The 20,825-nt window shown below is 35.3% G+C and overlaps 1 protein-coding gene across 1 annotated transcript in view; it reads left to right on the forward strand.

The window, feature by feature from the left end:
- The window catches only part of ADGRV1 (adhesion G protein-coupled receptor V1), a 259,889-nt gene that overhangs the window by 61,813 nt on the left and 177,251 nt on the right, over positions 1–20,825 (forward strand). Inside the window, exons 26-43 of the mRNA XM_072360423.1 lie at positions 108–188; positions 1,527–1,666; positions 1,789–2,398; positions 3,286–3,501; positions 4,687–4,902; positions 5,616–5,860; positions 6,058–6,239; positions 8,246–9,057; positions 10,685–10,894; positions 12,223–12,353; positions 12,684–12,783; positions 13,795–13,974; positions 14,905–15,068; positions 15,648–15,741; positions 17,569–17,647; positions 18,186–18,324; positions 18,803–18,944; positions 20,253–20,515. Coding sequence (XP_072216524.1) covers positions 108–188; positions 1,527–1,666; positions 1,789–2,398; positions 3,286–3,501; positions 4,687–4,902; positions 5,616–5,860; positions 6,058–6,239; positions 8,246–9,057; positions 10,685–10,894; positions 12,223–12,353; positions 12,684–12,783; positions 13,795–13,974; positions 14,905–15,068; positions 15,648–15,741; positions 17,569–17,647; positions 18,186–18,324; positions 18,803–18,944; positions 20,253–20,515 — 4,004 coding nt within the window. The remainder of the gene's footprint in view (positions 1–107; positions 189–1,526; positions 1,667–1,788; positions 2,399–3,285; positions 3,502–4,686; positions 4,903–5,615; positions 5,861–6,057; positions 6,240–8,245; positions 9,058–10,684; positions 10,895–12,222; positions 12,354–12,683; positions 12,784–13,794; positions 13,975–14,904; positions 15,069–15,647; positions 15,742–17,568; positions 17,648–18,185; positions 18,325–18,802; positions 18,945–20,252; positions 20,516–20,825) is intronic.

A 20,825-nucleotide genomic window follows, 5' to 3' on the forward strand; every position in this document is an offset into this window, starting at 1 on the left:
CTCTTTTTTTTTTTTCATTTGTTGTCCTGAATTGTTTAAATTCTCTGCTTACTCTGTATTTATAAATGTATATATGTGTATATATGTGTGTGTCTGTCATCTAAAAGTTGCTGAGCTCTTTAGAAATGATGGCAGTGGTAGTGGTGATGGGAACATGGATTTCTTCCTTCAAACTGCCTATCAACATGGTAAGCATTTTGGATTAACCTTAATTTCTTTATTACTAACTGTAATACCCCTCATAAATTATTCCATTGAGTTTTACCTTATTCATAGTTTCAGGTTATTCATTTAGGTGTATCACAGAATTCTGCCAAGATGCTTGTTGCCCAATTAAGGCAGGCTTACTTTCAACAGCAGTCAACAATGAGTGTAACACACGAAGTAAAGCAGTCAACACTGAGTGTAACACACAAAGTAACAGCTTCTCTATCTTCAAATCTATATTGTTGTAAAGCAGTATTGTTAATCAGGAAGTATAGGCTGCAAAATTATTCTGGCTGAGAATCATCAGTTTTTCTGGAGAACAAAGAGCAAAGACACTTTTTAAATGGAGGGTAATTTAAGAATCACCTAACTACATGCTTTGATACTTGTTTTATTTCACTTTGAGTCAAAAATAATCAAGAAAAGTAAGCCTTATTACTTTTTTTTTTTAAAGGAATGCTTTGGATTTTGTTTGTTTGTTTGTTTGTTTTTTGCCAGTTTCTCTAAGCTTGTATATATAACATGACATACACGGAAAAATGACCCTGAGAAAATGAAAAAACAAACAAACAAACAAACAAAAAAACCTAACCAAACAACAAACAAACAAATAGACAAAAACACTATATGCTGAAAACATAAAAACTGAGGGAAAATTCTAATTATACATGCCTTTGATTTAAGCCCTACTGACCTGAAAAATTTATTTTAGCACCCATTATTTGATGTACTCCACAGTGACAGTCTGATTTTCTGATTTATTTGTAAATTCAAAGGAGTTCAGCTTGTAACTAGTCAGTGGCTTAACAACTTTTTGGAGCTTCCAGGGGTGTACTATTTACTCATCTATGTTTCCAGAAATTGTTTTCTTAAGTGCCAGGCTCTTTTTAAGCAGCAATTTATTTTAGCCAAGATGATAATTGTTCTTCATTTTAATTCCAGCTGCTGTTATGATGGCACTTGCTTTTATTCAATCTACACTGCTAGCACTGTATTTTATTGTATAACTCAGCACCACTGATATTCATTAATTAAACGATTAGTTTTTCTTCTTTTCCTCCCTTAAATTGTTATTTTGCTTTGTTATGTTTTTTTCTCACAAGAGCTGCCAGGACTGTGTTACTGCAAATCAGTTCTTTATCAATTTGGATAGTTATTGTCATTATTCTACATTTATTTAATAATAATTTAAAAAAAAAAAAAAAAAAAAGCTTAATATTGCAGATATGTGCTTTTATAACACAGTTTCTTAGATGATCTCTTTCATGTAAGAAATGCTACTAGAAAAAAATAACTCATATTGGAACTTGCACTTACAGCCAGTTTGGGAATTGCGTCGCACATCATTGTGACTATTGAAGCTTCTGATGATGCTCATGGCGTGTTTGAGTTCAGCGCTGAGTCACTCTCAGTGAATGGAACTGAGCCTGAAGATGGAGATAGCAATATTGTGCTGCAGGTTAGAAAGTACTGGGTCTCATACTGACTCATACTGCTGTGCAGTCACGTGCTATTCTGTTTTTACAGTGTTTTGTTTTTCTTGGCCTTCAAGTTTTTACCTTTTTTGTATTTTCTACTTAGATTGTGAGAACTCACGGGGCCCTGTCTGAGGTGACTCTGCATTGGATCATAGACTGTGATCATACTGAAGATCTGATCTCTACATATGGAAACATAACATTTGATGTTGGCCAAGTGAGAGCAAACATCACAGTACAGGTTTCTCCTGATGATGTTCCTGAACTGGATAAGATGTTTTCAGTTTTGATCATCAACGTTTCCAGTGGTCGTCTTGGAAATCATACTAATGCAACATTAACAGTTTTAGCTAATGATGATCCATATGGACTGTTCATCTTTTCCGAGAAAAATAGACCAATAAAAGTTGAGGAAGAAACAAAAAATATCTCTTTGACAATAGTAAGGCTTGGTGGTCTCCTCGGTACTGTATTGGTAACATACAGAACTCTAGGTGATGATGAAAAGTCCTCCTTTCTTCCACCTAATGTTGTTAGAGCAATACAAGGAAAAGATTACATACCCATTTCTGGTTATACAGTCTTTGCTGCCAATGAAAGAGAGGCCACTATATCTTTGCCTATTTTAGATGATGATGATCCTGAGAGGTCAGAATCTGTTTTTGTGGAGCTAAACAATACCGTTTTGATTGAAAAAGTGCAGGATCGGCCAAGTAAGTATCTTACACATGTAAACCAAAACTTTAAGCATGCAAGCTAATACTTATGCTTCATAGGATAAAATGCAATAATTGAAATCTCAATAAATTTTTACCTCTACCTAACTTCATATAGTTAAGAATTGTATGAGTAGTATATTTTAGAGTATGCCATATTCAGTATGATACTTCGCTGTTTTCTGACAGCATATATTTCTGTTATCACTATATTTTGTCAGGATTAGCATGTTTTTTATGCCTTTTGCATTTGCCTTATGTATTGGTTTTGTGCACTAATAATCATTCACTTGATGATGTTTCTCTAAAGCATGTATTAGGAAATAAGTTAGTTCTGCTTCCTGAAGGCCAAAAAAGCCTTTTAAAATTTAGGTGGTGTAGAATCACAGATGCATACTGTTTCTATTTAGTGTGCAGAATTTTAGCTTGTTCCTTTATTGTGATAAATTCTGGTCATTATAGCCTGATTTCTATTAAAGAGCTTCTTTGACGTGTCTCATTGCTTCCCCCTCACTGACATCCTCCCCAGGATTAATTGCAATTATAAGGGAAGCTTTCCCAATAATTCTGCTGGGAACTGATAGGTTGCTTATATTTCAAAATTCTATTGTTATATCAACAAATAAATAATTTTGATATTAGTTCACCTCATCTTTATGCCGCAGCAGGGTAGATTAATAAGTTTTTTTTTTTTTTTTTTTAAAGGATTTTCTACCATTATATAATACTTATACTAAAAGAACCTTCATTTTAATTTTGTCAAAATGTAAAATGATTGCTTTGTTAAAGCTAGTAGTGGTTCACATGTCTATGAATTTTATAGCAACATATAGGGAACATTTCAGATGCTTTCTCACCAAGTTGTTTTTTTTTTTACATTTCAGTTGTAAATTCTCCTCGTCTTGGATCAGTGAGTGAGATAATAGCTCATGTAATTATTAATGCCAATGATGATGCTTTTGGAACACTTCAGCTTTCAGCTTCAACTGTGCGAGTTGCTGAAAATTATGTTGGACCAATCATTAATGTTACCAGAACTGGGGGAATTTTTGCAGATGTTTCTGTGAAATTTAAAGCTATGCCAATAACTGCAACAGCAGGTGAGAAACCAGAACAGCAGAAATACATATTGTGTGTTAAAGCAGGCAGGGCATTTTGTATGCTTTCACTAACCAAAGCAAACAAATGCAGTCAAATGAAACAAGTAGAAAAAGAAAATGAAGTGTGGTATTTACTTACTGAGCTCATGAGACAGGAATCCAAGCCCTGTGTGACCATACTTCCCATTTAAAAAGCTATGAGTCGTCATCACTGAAGAATCTAGCAAGAGAAATAAGGAAAGGGAATGGCTTCTCATTTCCCTAGTGGCTACTCATATCATCAAGTTGGAAAAAACAAACAAACAAAAACAAAACAAACAAACAAACAATCTCACAATGGTACTTGTGGGCACTTTGTAGTCCTGCATTTCTATTTAAACCTATAATGCATGGCTTATATGAGTTTATTGGAAGGGAATTGAGAGCTGGAGACTCGGCTGTAAAACAGACAAAACCTAATCAACCTAATCAAAACTCAAGAAGCCTTTTACTTCTAAAGATAAGAGATAAATTTTGCAGTTGATTCCCAAAGCCGGAAAGCTAGATGAAGAAAAGGAGCAACTCCATGAACTACAGACTCAGGCCTCTCCGAACTCGTCAAACGCACTGTATTTCATCTGCGTTCAAGACTGAGTAGTATCAATATATTTCCAATTATGTTCAGAGGGAGAGCCATTTTCTATTATATCTTAGATGTTAATCAGGCATTTTCAGAGGAAAGTCTGTCTAAATTGAGGTCTGCATGCACACTGTTCCCCTTCAGTAAAATCTGCTTTGACAAAGGTACTTTTGTTTACTTTTATCTCCTGAAATGCCAGACAGCTATCAGAAATCAGACAGAAGTATCTCAGTAGTGTGACCTCAACAGAAGAGAATAATGGACTTCTTGTAATTGCCTTTTGGTCTTACAGTTTAAACTCTGTTTTGGCCAAGCTGAGTTTTAGTTTAATCCATCTAGATATATAGAAGGCATCAGGAAATGAAAATGATTACGATCCCTGGCTTTGAAGATTAAGAAATAAAAAATAAGAAGGATATTTGAATGACAGGAAATGCATGTGTAAGCAAAAAAAGATAAATATTACTGATTATAAATATTAGTGGTGTTCTATAACAAGCCATAATATTTTAATATTCTTCTGTGTTTTTATTGTTGTTGGTTTTTTGTTTCATCTACAAATCTAGGAGAGGACTACAGCGTAGCCTCATCAGATGTTGTCTTACTAGAAGGAGAAACAAGTAAAGCTGTGCCAATTTATATAATTAATGATATCAATCCTGAAGTTGAGGAGTCCTTTTATGTTCAGCTGCTGAATCAAACAACAGGTGGAGCCTTGCTTGGATCTTTGACTAGGGCAGTCATAATTATTGAGGCTTCTGATGACCCATTTGGATCTTTTGGTGAGTCTTGCCCATTTTTCCTCTTTTAACATTATTACTACAGATTTGTGATTCTGTGAAGACAAAGAGGAGGTCTGGTTGAAGACAGTAAAGGACAAAGTAAAATAAACTTACAATGAAACGTATGATGAAGGGGTTATATATATATATATATATATATATATTATTATTATTTTCGGATTTCAAAATCTTTCAACAGAGATGAGTTACATTCCAAAAAACAAAACAAAACAAAACGAAACAAAACAAAACAACAACAACAAAAAAAAAAAACAGAAGAAAACCCACTTTATATTTATTCTAAGTGCTGAATCCCTGCAGTAGACTTAAGACAAAGTGTACATATGAGTATCTGTTTAAATAGTTTAGTCTGTTTGTTTTACTAAGTATTTAAATAAAGCAGGCTGTCATGCTAAAAATTTCCTCACTGGAAATCATAACCAGTGTGTGTCTATGAAGAGCTTAGGAATATCTCACAACTTGAGTTGAGAAAGGATATGGTAGAATAAACTTTCGGGAAGAGAAGTGAAGGCTTAATTTGCATGCTAATTTTCTTAGTAAGTTAAAATATTAATACTGAAAGTTCAGCTTTTGATTTAAACTTGATTAACAAAAATTATTTACCTTAATAATCAAGTGAAAGAACACTATATACAAATTTTTACTTTAAATACAGTGACTAATGTAATAGACCTCTCTGTGCTGGATTTTAGTTTTTCAGATCACTGAATTCACTGTGGAGGAGCCTGAATTTGGATCAGTACCCATAGATCTGCCAGTAATCCGCAATGCTGGAACCCTTGGTAATGTGACTGTTCACTGGATTGCTACCATTGATGGACATCTTGCTGATGATGACCTGCAGTTTGCTACAGGCAATATTACTTTTGCCCCTGGAGAAACCTTCCAGATGCTACTGTTGGAAATCCTAGCTGATGATGTTCCAGAAATAGAAGAAGTAAGTCAAGCAATTAAATCTTTCTTGAACAGTATTTGAGTTTTAAATTGTAGCAGAAACATGTGTAATGGAAAACAAATGTTCTGGCAGGGAAGTATATAGGATGTTCCTTTTATACTCAGCCTGTGATTATTGTTAGAAATACCACAAATTGTTAGCTGCATTAATTGTTTTTCTTTTTTTTTTTTCTTCTTGAGATTGTCCTTGTAGTATTAACTCAGGCCTCCAATGGTGGTGCCATTGGGGTAGATGGCATGGCAAAAATTATAATACCTGCCAATGATAATCCTTATGGCACAGTTTTCTTCCATCAATCCTTATATCAAGTCCAGGAGCCACTTGAAAGAAATTTGCTTGCAAACATAACAGTCAGACGAAGGTTTGTACAATGTTTGTTTTATTTAAAATTACAATTTTCTTTAATTTCATCTTTGCCATAATGTCACATAAAGATTTGTGTCAATATTTGCATTGGTTCTATGATCTGCCAGCTCAACACATTCTCATTTCATATACATTGTTTCTAAAACAGATGTCTGCTTACTAGGAATTACATAAATTAATTAAATGTAATATACATTGAAATATTTAACATAAACCTTCTGTACACAATGCATGTGAAGATTCTTTTTATCCGTTTAATCATTAGATTATTTAGGCCTGCTCAGTATCCTGCTCCTGTGATTTGAACTGAAGGACAAAATAAGCCAACACTTGCAGAACTGGAGAAGAGGCTGAACTCCAGCTCACTACAACCTCCCTTCAGGAAGTTATAGAGAGCAATGAGGTCTCTCCTGAGCCTCCTCTTCTCCAGGCTGAACATTCCCAGCTCCTTCAGCCTCTCCTCATACAGCCTGTGCTCCAGACCCCTCATCAGCTTTGTTGCCCTCCATTGAACACGTTCCAGGGCCTCAATGTCTTTCTTGCAGTGAGGGGCCCAAAACTGGACACAGTACCTCTCTGCTCCTGCTGGCAACACTATTTCTGATGTAAGCTAGGATGCCCTTGGCCTTCTTGGCCTCCTAGGCACACTGTTGGCTCATGTTCAGTCAAGCATCAATCAATACCCCCAAGTCCATTTCCTCTACGCAGTCTTCCAGCCACTCTGCCCCAAGCCTGTAGCACTGCCTGGGGTTGTTGTAGCCGAAGTGCAGGACGTGGCATTTGGTCCTGTTGAACCTCGTTCCATGGGCTTCAGCCCAGCTCTCCAGCCTGTCCAGATCCCTCTGTAGGGCCTTGCTACCCCCATGCAGATTCATGCTCCCAGCCAATTTGGTGACATCTGCAGACGTACTGAGTGTGTACTTGATACCCTCATCCAGATCATCAATAAAGATTGAAGAGGACAGGCCCCAGCACCAACCCCTGGGGAACACCACTCATGACCGGTCACCAGCTGGATTTAACTCCATTTACCACCACTCTCTGAGCCCGGCCTTCCGGCCAGCTCCTTACCCAGCCAAGAGTGTACCCGTCCAAGCCACGGGCTGCCAGCTTCTGCAGGAGAATAGCAGGAGAATAGAGTCAAAGGCTTTGCTGAAGTCTAGGTAGACCACATCAACAGCCTTTCCCTCATCCACCAGTTGGATCACTAGATCATAGAAGGAGATCAGGTTGGTCAAACAGGACCTGCCCTTCATGAACCCATGCTGGCTAGACCTGATCCACTGGTCATCCTACACACGCCGTCTGTATGTGATCTGTTTACATGGGTGGATAGTGATAGGACAAGGGGAAATGGTTTCAGGCTGACATAGGGGAGGTTTAGGTTGGATATTAGGAGAAAGTTTTTCACTCAGAGGGTGGTGAACACAGGTTGCCCAAGGAGGCTGTGGATGCCCCATCCCTGGAGTCATTCAAGGCCAGGCTGGATGTGGCTCTGGGCAGACTGGTTTGGTGTTTGGCGACCCTGCACATAGCAGGGGGGTTGAAACTGGATCATTGTGGTCCTTTCCAACCCAGGCCATTCTACGATTCTAATTCTATGGTCTTAAAGGAAAGATGACCAGGATGGACAGCACTGGCTTTTTCTTCATTGCCAGTGAAGAGATCTAGCAAGTCCTAAGAAGAGCTAATTCCTAGAAAGAAATGTTTACTATTATGCCTTCTTAACAGAGTATTACACAAGCTATTAACAATCAAGCCTGCCATCCACAAAGCAAACAAACAAACAAAAAAAACCTTGGAGTTATTTTGATACAGGTTTCAAAGAAATGGATTTTAATCCATTATTTTGAATTTTTCATCAATTCAGACATGACCGGTCTTTTTTTTTTTTTTTTTTTTTTTTTTTTTTTTTCCCTAACTCATATTCTTAACACAGAAACAGAGTATTAGACAGACTTTGTCAAGTAACAAGGCTTTCTTTATTATAATGTCTTTTAGTGAGGGAAGATTTGGTCAGCTGCAGATATTCTACAGCACGTCTGAGACTGACATTGTAGCTCTAGCTGTTGAGCAAGGTCAGGATATCCTGGCCTATTATGAGTCTCCTGTGCAAGGAATTCCTGACCAACCATCCAAGACCAGAGTGAATGTTTCAGCAGCAAGTGACCCAGTGTACGTCTGTGCAACTCAGTGCCTAAAAGAACAAGCCTGTTCAGCCTTTACATTTTCCAATACCTCTGGGATTCCTCTCTGCCTTTGGCTGACATCGGGGATCAGTCCTTTAGCTAACACTTCAGGATTCTGGACCTACAAGAAAAACTTTACTAGTGCATTAACTCTCTTTAGCACACAAGCCATTGCTGGCAGTGATTACCAACCTGTTACAAGACAATGGGCCATAATGGAGGAAGGGGAAGAATTTGCAAATCTCACAGTTACTATACTGCCTGATGATCTGCCAGAACTGGATGAGAAGTTCACCATAACCCTTTTGAAAGTTGAACTAGTGAACATTTCAGCCAGCTTAAAAAATCAACCAACTATAGGACAGCCAAATACTTCCACAGTTATCATACTGATGAATGGAGATGCATTTGGAGTATTTAAGATCTACAGCGTAAGTCCCAATGCATCGGAGAACGGCCTGTATGTTGAAGTAGAGGAACGTCCTCAGGCCACTGTACAGCTAATGATACACAGAACAGAAGGCAGCCTGGGACAGGTAACCGTGCAATGGCATGTAACTGGTGGAACTGCTACCCCAAACGTGGATTTTATAGGTGTTGGTGAGACTCTGGTGTTTGCTGAAGGTGAGACAAACTGTTGTATTGGTTTCTCTTCTATAAGATTAACAAAAAGCAAAAAGAATCCAAGTACACAATTCTTTGGATGTTTTTAAAAGCAACATCTTATTCTTAGGCTTTATGTCCCTGAATGTGCAGGACATGTGTGCAATAGAGAATGGTTGTACATTACTTATAGGATTATCTTGCAGAACACACACAGTGGCACTGAAAAAAAAAAAAAAAAAAAAAAAAAAAAAGTGAAAACCATAAGTATCTAAGTGTTTTATTAGGGAGATATTGCAATGTGCTGCTTTATAGAGATTTCCTTTACATTACATAAGTAAGAAATAATAATGCTGAAGAATGCAGCAAGGGTAATGGAAATGAGAAGGAAATGAAGAGCAGAGCTGTTTGTTTGGTTGGTTTTTGTTAGCCTTCAGTCAGAATGGTGCTAATTTTTCATGGCATCTATTTTGAATTCTGAGATCATATTCATTGCATTATGTAGAAAAGTACTTAAAAATTTTATGAACAGCACAAACAAATCACCAGCAGACTTATGTATCATCCAATGTGATGTATTTAATGATGTATTTTATATTTTCAAAGCCTGAAACAGATATTTTGAAAACAATTTGTAGGAGTGTAGTAAGGATTGTAGTGTGATAATTCATCTAAAAGCAAAAGATGGTTTCTCTTTTTCTGCTGGCCATGATACTGAGGCTGGCTTATGATTACATCAGTGGTTAATGAGTTTAGTCAACTCTGTTTTTTGAAAGACAATGTAGCAGAAAAAAAATATGTACTTTGTAAATTGATAGTCTCCTAACTGTAAATCACAGCTGGCTTCTGCACGTGTACTATGTAACAAGATTGTATTGTAAATTTTTTGGATATATGGAGATTAGAGATTGATAGTGTTTCCTACTTTTTTACTATTACTATTCTTTGATAGTACCAATAGCAAGGAACTAACATAACATTGTGCCTCCAGTGGCGCAGCGGTAGAATTCCCGTTTGCAACACCAGGGGGCCCGGGTTCGAATCCCCCCTGTGGAGTGAGGGGTAGAAGTGCCGCTCTGCTACACAGAGGGCTCGAATCCCGGGAGTTGGACTCGATGATCTCTAAGGTCCCTTCCAACTCGCACAATACTATGATACTATGATACTATGATACTATAATGACAGCCCATTTTAATGCATTCTCTGGCATGGTAAATATATTTAAGTTAAGTGTACGCATTTGTGCATATGGTTTATCAGAGAGCTTAGGCACTTTCTAATTTAAAAAGAATGGCTTTTCAAAGAAGGGTAACATTCCTCTCTTCTAAGTTAAATTTTAAATTCAGAAAATATGTAATGCAAATAAATAATTCTGGATATTTAAAAATAATTCCTATATTGTTAATTTCCATATAGTATGATTACATAATGTGATAATTTTATTGGCCTAAAGTGACTGTTCAAAAATAGTTGAATGAAGATTCGTAATGGCATTCAGTAAATAATTAGAAGGGCGAATAGGGATGATTCATACAGTTCCATGTTGTTTTTTTCTCATGAATGTTTCCTTTCAAAATGAAATTATTATCTATTTCTAAGGTGATATCCATGTGCACGTGTATGTTTATATGAATTGTTCTCTGTGTAGGTGAAACAAAAAAGATGGTTGTGCTGACCATTTTAGATGACTCAGAGCCAGAGGATAATGAAAGTATCAAAATCAGCCTTATTCACACTGAAGGAGGAAGTCGGATTCTACCCAGTTTTGACACTGTCACAGTGATTATTCTAGCAAGTGATAATGTGGCAGGAGTTATAAGCTTCCATACAGCCTCAAGATCAGTTATTGGTCGTGAAGGTGAGTCTTTAGTGTTGACCATGCTCAGTTCAACATTGGTTTCCATCTTTGTGCCTCCTGCTGATAACAACTCACAGTGATTGCTTCACTGTTCAGAGAATGCCAGCAGTCAGAGAATAATCACATAGTAGGCACTAATTAATTTGGATTTTAAACTCTTGCAAGCATTTAGAGAATCACAGAATGGTTAAGGTTGAAGACATATCAGGAGACCATCTGGCCCCAATACTGCTCCAACAGGGACACCCAGAGCAGGATGCACAGGTGCCCATCCAGGTGGCTTTTGGAGATCTCCAAGGAGGAGACACTGCAGCTTCTCTAAGCAGTCTGTGCCACCCTGTGATATACTGGGTCATACAGACTGGGAGTCTACCCTCAGATATATGACCATGGAAGTGGAATCCTTATGATGCCTACTTTTTCTTAAACCTAAATTTTGCACACCTGAAAGATATTTGTGAAATATGGATGTGTTATCCCTGCCTAATATAATAAGCATCAGTCCTCTGTTGTGAATATATTGCATAATATTACCAATTTTGCCTGCTGATCTATTCCATGACAGTATAACATGGAAATTTTAGATGTTCACATTGGAAATAATTAATATTAGCTGTGTAATAAATTGCAAATTTAAAGCTGTATTCTCTGCTTTTTACAAATATTTCTAAATCGTTTGCTCTTTTTAACTTAAATGCTGTCAGGGTTAAATGTTAAATGTGCAGAATAACCATAATATTCATTTACTGTATATGAACCCTATCAGTCAATACTGATTAACTCAGAAATTATAAGAAATTCACATTTTATGATTCATTTCTAATGCTTATGATATGTGCATGTAGGACTTAGAGGCATTTTTTTCTGCATGCATAACATAAAGCCACAAGACCATACAAATGTTAGGATAACATTTATTCATAGCCAGGGAATTGTTTTAAAAGACTGTTTTTTAGTTCTGACTGGTATATTCAGCATTTACTATTTAGAACATTTCACAGACCGATATTGCTTTGTTTATGTGTGTTTTTTGAACCATCAACATTCTAAGTTTTTTATCTGTTCCAAGTCCCTCAGATTTTTCTATTTTTTTCCAAATGTGAACTAAAAATGAAAAAAAGTGAGAAGAAAAAGTTTAGATCTGGGTTTTTCTTTTCATTATTACATGTAGTCATTTTATATGACAACTATGAAACGATGACTATGAAACAATATGACTGTCTTTCAGAAAGGTCATTTTATCTGTGTGATATTTGTTTTTGACTTCTCATTTTTATAACTGATACATAAGAGATCCCATATTGTTGCATTTTTTCCTTAATTCCTAGGAGAACAACTGCAATTCCATATTGTAAGAACTGCTCCAGGACTTGGAAATGTTACAGTTGAGTGGAAGATAGTAGGGCATAATGTAGAACAAAATTTTGAAACCTATTCTGGGATACTTTTTTTTGCTGAGGTAAGTCCATAAGCAGTGTTGACGTCTATGTGAAAATATTGTAATTGCAGCTGGGTGGAGAAAATAATGTGATTTCTTAATAATCTTTGTTTCTTTATCTGGTCATTTATTTGCTCTCTTACTCTTCGACTTCCAAGCTGGAGGGAGCTTACAGTTCTTGGTACTTTAACTTAACATTTCTTGAAGGTGTTTTTAGAAATACACTCCATAATTATGTTAGTTGTGTTTTATATCTATATAATTCACATTTGCATATATATATACAACATATATATATATATATATATATACACACACACAATAATAACAATTCAATTTAATATTAAATAGGGATCGTTGAATACAACATTATATGTTCATCTGCTGGATGACCATATTCCTGAAGAAAAAGAAGAATACCAAATCATCTTGTACAACATCAAAACAGAAGGTAGTGCAGAACTATGCCTGGTACATCTTTAAAATACCATTTTAAAATGTAATATTTTCATATTTATTAATTCATTTTGGAGGTGTAGGACTAAACAAACTGCAACTGGTGCAAAGTATGGAAAGTTCATTAATATTTTATTAAAAGAATCTTGATTTACATTTATACACACTATTTTTATGTGCATGTGTGTATATCCCATAGTATCACTACAGATAAGATTAAGTTTTTTAATCCTGATTTAACTCCACCTATTCAATTCATTGGTCAGTTACTTTCCTTAACTGAATGCCAGCTTGACCTTACTTATACGTGATGCATAGTGTTACCATGAAATATGAAGATATTTTTATCTTTAAAGATAATCTGGTTGTGTTTTCTCACTGATCTGTCTTTGAATTTAATGCGGTGAGAGTATTTTATTATTGCCATTCCAAACATAGTGAGAAATGAAGCATGGAACTCTATCCCTTCTGTAATAACCTTTGTCAAACTGAAATTAATGTCCAAACACCAAAAAAATTTGGTATGGTAGTATTGCTCCTAAGTGAATCACTAACATCCTAGAGTCATGTGACCCTTGCAAACAAACAGGGTTATCATAATTATTTATCAAGGCACTACTTATTAATGGGAGTAATTTTGTGATTAGGAAGTAGAACGTCGTTTTTAATCTTTTAACTTTTCCCAGTAAGTCCTGGGAAAATTTTCTTTTTAAAATAGAGTGTACTTAGAGAAGTTGTTAGTACTGGACTATTTTCTAATTTCTTAATAAACTGTTGTGACTTTATGCTTGGTATGCATACAATTTCTGATGAGACTGCATGTTCCTATATTTGTTATAGAAAGTAAATATATAGGTCTCACATAATCCATAAGCTTTACTGGGCTTTGTTTTTATTATTTTTGGATGGCTGCTGGCTGTCATTTGAATGTAATATCAATAATGGTAAAAGAAAAAAATATATATCTTCACAATTTATTCACTGCAGTCCATTGATTCTCTTGCAGGAGTTTCTCCTACAGGTGCTGCTGCTTTGGATAGTCAAGGATATGAAGCTGTTCTAACAGTAGAAGCTAGTGATGAACCACATGGAATTCTGAATTTTGCTTCCACATCCAGGGTAGTTTTAAGTCCAGAGGAAAACAAAACAATTCAGCTTTTTATTAACAGAGAATTTGGATCCCTAGGTCTGTATAATAACTCTAAGAGAAAGGAAGTTTTGTTTTGATAATCATTGGGCAAATTGCAGTCATGGTAACGAGGCTGTAAAGTTTGGAAAAGTTTTGCATAAAGTTAATAAGTTCAGAATGTCAACGCTTCTTACTGTGGGCTTGGAAACTAGATATTAGTTTCCATTTATACAGCATTTATACAGCATTTATACAGCATTTATACATTTATAATTTATCATTTATACAGCAAGGAATCTGAAAGCTGTGGCATATGCAAGATATATTACTAAGATCAGATAGTCATCATTATTTATTTATTATATAAGACTCTTTTATCCCTTATATGTTATTTCATACAAAGTAGGTTTTATTTTCATATGCCATTTAATCTTTAGGATCATTCTTTTAATGTTTACTACTTCATTTACTCTGATGCTATTCTAAAATTGTTTAACTCTTCCATTTAGTAATACTTATGTGTGTCCCCTGATTTTGATTTTTTGTTTAAGTCAATCTGACTGGGAAACAATGTAGATTTATTTAGATGTATTTCTGAGCACTGTCTTTCTAGCTTTTCTTTGGTAAAAGCCACTCCTGAAAGGTATCTTTGGTGCAAAAGCTGGCGTTAATAATACATGAGGTGTCTCATTTAGTAGCACTTCAGCAATATTTATATCTGCAGAACTTCAAATGTCAGAATATATTTCATCTTGGTGATTTTTAAATTTTGTTCCACAAGCCAGCAAAGGCCAGACTGAAAGCACATTGATATAGTAACAAAAGTCTATTAGCTCAAATGTATTTGGATTAATCTTTTATTCCTTCTGTTTTGCAGTTAGTCTATTTATTTCTTTTGGATGAGGAATTGATTTCTTGCAAATATCGATTCCAGTGAGTATTGTTTATGGATTTAATTATTGTTTTTTTCTTTCACAAATTTAACAGGTACTATCAATGTTACATATGCCACAGTTACAGGACTGGACTCTGTAAGTAATCAGACAGAACCAACCTTGGCTGAACCTGGAGATGATTATATACCTGCTTCTGGCTCACTGATTTTAGAAGAAGGAGAAACATCAGCTGCCATAAATATTACTATTCTAGAGGTAAGCTCTAACATTTTTCTTTCTATACTTCAACAGAGGAATAGTTTGGAAACTAAAGCTTGAAGCTTATATATTACTAGAAGCTATGTACTCATTTCATTGTCATTTAGAAAAACGGTTTCAATCTTAACATTAAGAACACAGGAGAACAGATCAGTCACAGAAAGCAGCTACACCTCTGCATAAATGAAATAAAGCTGTCTCATTAAAGCTTTACTAATTATCTGTTATTATTTATTGCTATCTAAGACAGTGTGCTTTGTAGGATACACGCTTTTATTTTCTTAGTATTTGAGATGCATGCCTCTACATTGGGCTGTAATTAGTTTGCAGGTGTAGTTTAATGTCTCTGTAGGATCTTTTCATGAGATACAATGTCTTACTTCTTAATTGTTTCACAAGAATCAGTTTTACACCCAATTTTTTTTATTTTTTTTTTTTTTTCAGGAAAATAGAATAATAAATGAATTCTGTTGTTAGTGTGATATTAGAGACTTCAAGCATGTTGTTTCTTTGTTAGCTTATGTGAGTTTGTTAAAGAAAAATGAAAGGAGCATGTATTGCATTTGTGTTTTGAAGGATGATATACCAGAAGTGCAAGAATTCTTCTTGGTTAATTTAACTTCAGTGGAACTCATTATGAACCACTCAATTTCATCCCCACCTAGGCTGGGTAAGTTATCCTATATAAAACTGTATTTTTTCCTTTTTTATGCCTTACGTGATTTTGGGAAATTATCATTATTTCACTTACTATGCCCAAGATTAAACACGGTAATCTGAAATGAACATTGTAGAATATAAAATATATTCATTATTATACTCATTTCCTCCATAGGCTATGGGGAAAATATAAAGTAATTTTCATAGGGGAGTTACTAATTATCAGTTGGAAATCACAATTACCCGAAAAGTTTAATGTCAGTGTCTTAATCTGATTTTTATTTACAAAGTACCTAACAAAAATGTTGAAAACAAATTACCTAATTTGGCTATTCTGTTCACTCCTTTGAAAGTCTCTTTTAATTCCTCTTTTTTCCTATTTACTTTTAGGAACCATATCCTATGGTTTTCTTATTGTTTCAGTGATCTTCACATGTCATTTAATTCCTCATTCTTCTGCTTCTGAGTTCAGTGAATAGTTGTCATTAACTTAAGGACAGTTGGACTATCCTATGATACTAAAGACTATTTATATTCTTTCAAATGTATTCTTTGACTCTTTTCCTTTTTCTTTGCATGCTTATAGAAGTGACTGAGTTAATTCGTTACAGATTGAAAGGTAACTTTCAAAACTTGTAGCTGTCTTGTAGATAATGAGCTCTGATTATTTGAGACTAAAATGTTAAAGGAGTAGGAGGGTAGGAAGTGGATGATCAAGGGAAGGTTGGGATGCCAGGCATGGAATAAGAGGTGTAATGTTGATGACAAACTATTACAGATCCCAGGTGAACAGATCTGCTTTCAAAGTGATAAGACAAAATGTGGGTTAAAAGTCACACAGAAATGCTGGTAATTGCTAGAAAATCCCTCAAGACTTCTACAGCTCATTATTATTTTTCCTGTCACTGTAGAGCTATCTCTCATCTTCATCTCTGCCTTATAATGACAGGTTTAGATTCATGGCAATGACCTACTTTTAATTGTTCTATCTGAACTGATAAAAATCTTTCCTGTGGATCTAAGTATAGTATTTATCCTGCAGACTCAATGAAGTCAGGTTGATTTTAGAAAGTAAATTATAGTTTATAAAAAGTGAGTTGAAATAAATTAACGTTGTCATGTGGTGCTGTTATCTGAATGAATTAAGTCTACAAATTAAGGTATTTTTTTGCAGAATAAAGTTCTGACTATTCTGAAGCCAGTGGACATTAACCTATTATTCAGTGTTTTCACACTGCGATACATTCAGTTATTATGTCGGGATTATTGTGAAGACATAAATCTCTCTATGAAGCAATAGAGATTTACAATACATAAATAGACAACAAATAAATTGGTATTTCTTTATTTTGTGAGGTGTGTGCCATTAAGGTGTATAATGAGGTACTGAAGCATGAATAGAAAATGAAATGCTGGATAATTTATTTTACTCAATTACTCTCCCATACTCAGAACAGCACAGTCTATGAAATGTTGAATCTCATCATAATAAATGCATACATTGAAGAGACAAATTAAGATTCTCTGAGAAATCTAGCTTTTAGTATTTCCAAGTGTTTATGTGCTGTATTTGCTGAATTTTCTTTAGTCATTACTTTTTCATATGCAACATTAAATGTAACAGTTGAAATTTGAGGCAAGATATTGCAGTCCAAGTAGGAAGGACTCTTTCTTTGAGCCTTTTCAGTCATATTTCTCTACTCCTGTTGACTCCTCCATACGTTGGAAATCATTGTGAAAGTGGTAGAGATTGAAGATACACTTCTGTTAATTCCTGAAAATAGTGAAACTTGACTTCATCGTTCTTTCATTTTTGTCATTCTGTTTTGCCTTTTAGATGTGGAAGGTTTAGCTTCTCAAATTATTATTGACGCTAATGATGGAGTAAGAGGAGTAATTGAATGGGAAGGTACCAAGTAAGTTTTGTCTTCCTTAAGAACTCATTGAGCCTATATGAGATTAGAGTTGCCCATTTTCTTCTTAGGTTAATGGTAAAACTCCTATTAAAAATAATGCCATCATTCAGTTCAGTAGAAACAGAGTAGAAGATTTCCATGCTGCAAGCAAACATTTACTGTATGTTTGCTCAGAATTCTTTTGCTACTTTCCTACTTACTTGCTTTCACTGTCGTCCTTTAATATAGAGAATTTGCTTGCAGCAGTTGTTCCAGCTTCTCTGTTTGTGTAAGCATACATTCTTGAACTTCCCAGATCTTTTTATTAGACTAATTTACAGAAGCTGGAAAGAATGCATGCATGAATATGAACTGTGTATAGATAGATTTCCTTAATCTCCCACATAGTTACCAGTAAAAACACACCACCTTAATTCAATTTACGTAATAAAGAAATGTTAAAAGGTTATATTAGACAACTATAATGTAGGGAGTTGTTCAGAATCTAATTCAAAAGAACATAGTGAATATTGAGACTTTTTCTTGCTTTTTATTTTAGTTTTGAAGTTAGTGAATCTCATGGGAATCTGACAATAATGGCTTACCGAAACAGAGGATCATACGGCAACGTGTCTGTATTTTTTTATGCCCAAAATTTGGAGGCCCAGCTGGGTTCGGATTTTTATGTGACTTCAAGGGTAAGCAGTAAACTCTAAACCTAGTAATTTTCATTCCTACAGCTTTCTTACTCTCTACTGAATTATTCTGGTGAATGCAGCTACATATTTCAAGTTTCAATTACTTTGAGCAAAAAGACATAAAATAAAATAAAAAATCCTTTATTTAAAATAATAATAATAATAATAATAATAATAATAATTCGGTATAAGCACAATGTAAACTTCCAAACATCCATCTCAAATTTAACTTTGCTTAGACATGAAAGCCTTTTTACAATTGAACTTTCAAAGCAAATTACTCTTGTTTGTCCTAGTTCAGTAATGTGCTGTAATTCTGCATATATGTTTCAATCAGTTCATCAGGGACAGGGAGAGCTGGTTCTTCACATGCCTCCTCTACTTTTCTTTTTAATAGAATTCTGTTTCCCATACTGTAAAAATTCTGTGTGGTATTACCTGCTGTAAGTATTCAATGCTTTGTGTGTTTCAATGATAGACTCTTTTTTTTGCCGATGGAGAAAGGAATAAGTCTATTGATGTCATGATTTTTGATGATGAGACTCCAGAAGGTGATGAGAAGTTCCAGTTAATCTTAACAAATCCTTCTCTGGGGCTGGAATTAGGGGAGAACACAACAGGTAAAACTTAGTTTTAATGTCCTCATTCTTTGAAATTCTACAGCAATCATTTTGATTTCATTTTTTTGAATGATCATATTTTCTCAAAACACTATTGCCATTCTGTGGTGAATATACTCCTTCGGAGGCCTCCAGCTCCTCCTGTTTATTAGCCATACTGCATGCATTGAGGTGTAAATGCACCTCAGCTGTGCTAACTTTTGGGTGGGAGAAGCCCTAATACCCTCTTGACCATACTCCGCTATTTCCATAGTAACCAACCTCACAGCAACCTTTCTGAAATGGTATGTCATTCTCCTCCTTCACAAAGACACAAGATGGAGAGATCTTGCTATCAAATTCCTCTCCCAAAAGCACTGGAATTTTACATTCAGGCTCTTTTTCAGTGACCCTGTTTTCAGCCTCACCCCGCCCTTCTTCATACTTAGGTTGAAGCACTGCCAGCTCCCATTGTAAAAACCCCTCTCCTCCAGTGGAATAGCACTGTGCCTTTATGGCCAAGAAGACCAATGGCAAACTGGTGTGGTTGGTAGGGCGAGAGAGGTTCTCCTCCCTCTCTACTCTGCCCTGGTGAGACCATATCTGGAATATTGTGTCCAGTTCTGGGCCCCTCAGTTCAAGAAGAACAGGGAACTGCTTGAGAGAGTCCAACACAAAGCCACCAGGACGATTAAGGAATCAGAGCATCTCCCTTATGGGAAAAGGTTGAGGGACCTAGGTCTCTTTAGCTGAGAGGAAACTGAGGGGTGACCTCACTGATGTTTATAAATATGTAAAGGGTGAGTGTCAAGAGGATGGAGCCAGGCTCTTCTTAGTGACATCTAATGATAGGACAAGGGGCAACAGGTACAAGCTGGAACATGGGAGGTTCCACATAAATATGAAAAAAAACTTCATGGTGAGGGTAACAGAACACTGGAACAGTCTGCCCAGAGAAGCTGTGTGACGTTCTGTGGTTCTGTGAATTTTTAAAAAATTTCTAATGAAATCTGAGAAAATAACTTCTTATGTAAAATAAGGTATCAGAAAGCAAGAATGTGCCTCACTAAACTGAGGCCTTTTTAGATTTTTATAATCTTTTTCTAGGAGAGACAATATTCTTCCCACATGGACATCTTCCTAGTTAAAGTGAAATGCCTGCTTATTACCTTCAGGTTCATAGGGACATACAGGCATAATAAAGACATTAAAGGGAGAATGCATGTAAAGGAATATTTCGATTTATATTATGTATGATGTTTGTATATATCTATGATTATACTTTACTATTCTAATTAAACAATATTTTCACTGTTTATTTCTCGAAAGCTACAATCACTATACTTGCCAATGATGATGGCCATGGAGTTTTGTCATTCAATAACAGTGATCACTTCTTCTTGAGAGAGCAAACAGCCATCCATTTGATGGAAAGTGTTGCAGTATTGAATATTATTAGAGAACCTCCGCAGGGAATATTTGGTACTGTGACTGTTCAATATCTTGTAAGTGAAATTAATTCTTCAGAGCCATCAGTGGATTTGACCCCTTCTCAAGGATACATTGTGCTGGAAGAGGGAGTCAGATTGAAGGTAATATGCTAGTTATTACTAAAAACATGAAAGAGGCTTTTTTGAGTTTATTGGAAAGATTTAAAAAGTATCTGAACTTTGTCTTCTTTTTTCTTTTTCTTTTTTTTTTTTTTTTTTTTTCCTTCATTCACAAAGCACATTGATTCATGAGCTGATACTAATTTCTTGTCATTATGTGAAAGAGCATGAAAATTAAATGGGTTTATCTTCAGATATTTCTTCTTGAAATACTCACTAAATATGATTTATTGTGAAACTAAACAGGAATTTAAAACACTGCAAATTCTCTATTATTTCCAAGTGCATCATT

Source organism: Excalfactoria chinensis, chromosome Z, assembly GCF_039878825.1.
Source record: "Excalfactoria chinensis isolate bCotChi1 chromosome Z, bCotChi1.hap2, whole genome shotgun sequence".
Taxonomy (NCBI): Eukaryota; Metazoa; Chordata; class Aves; order Galliformes; family Phasianidae; genus Excalfactoria; species Excalfactoria chinensis.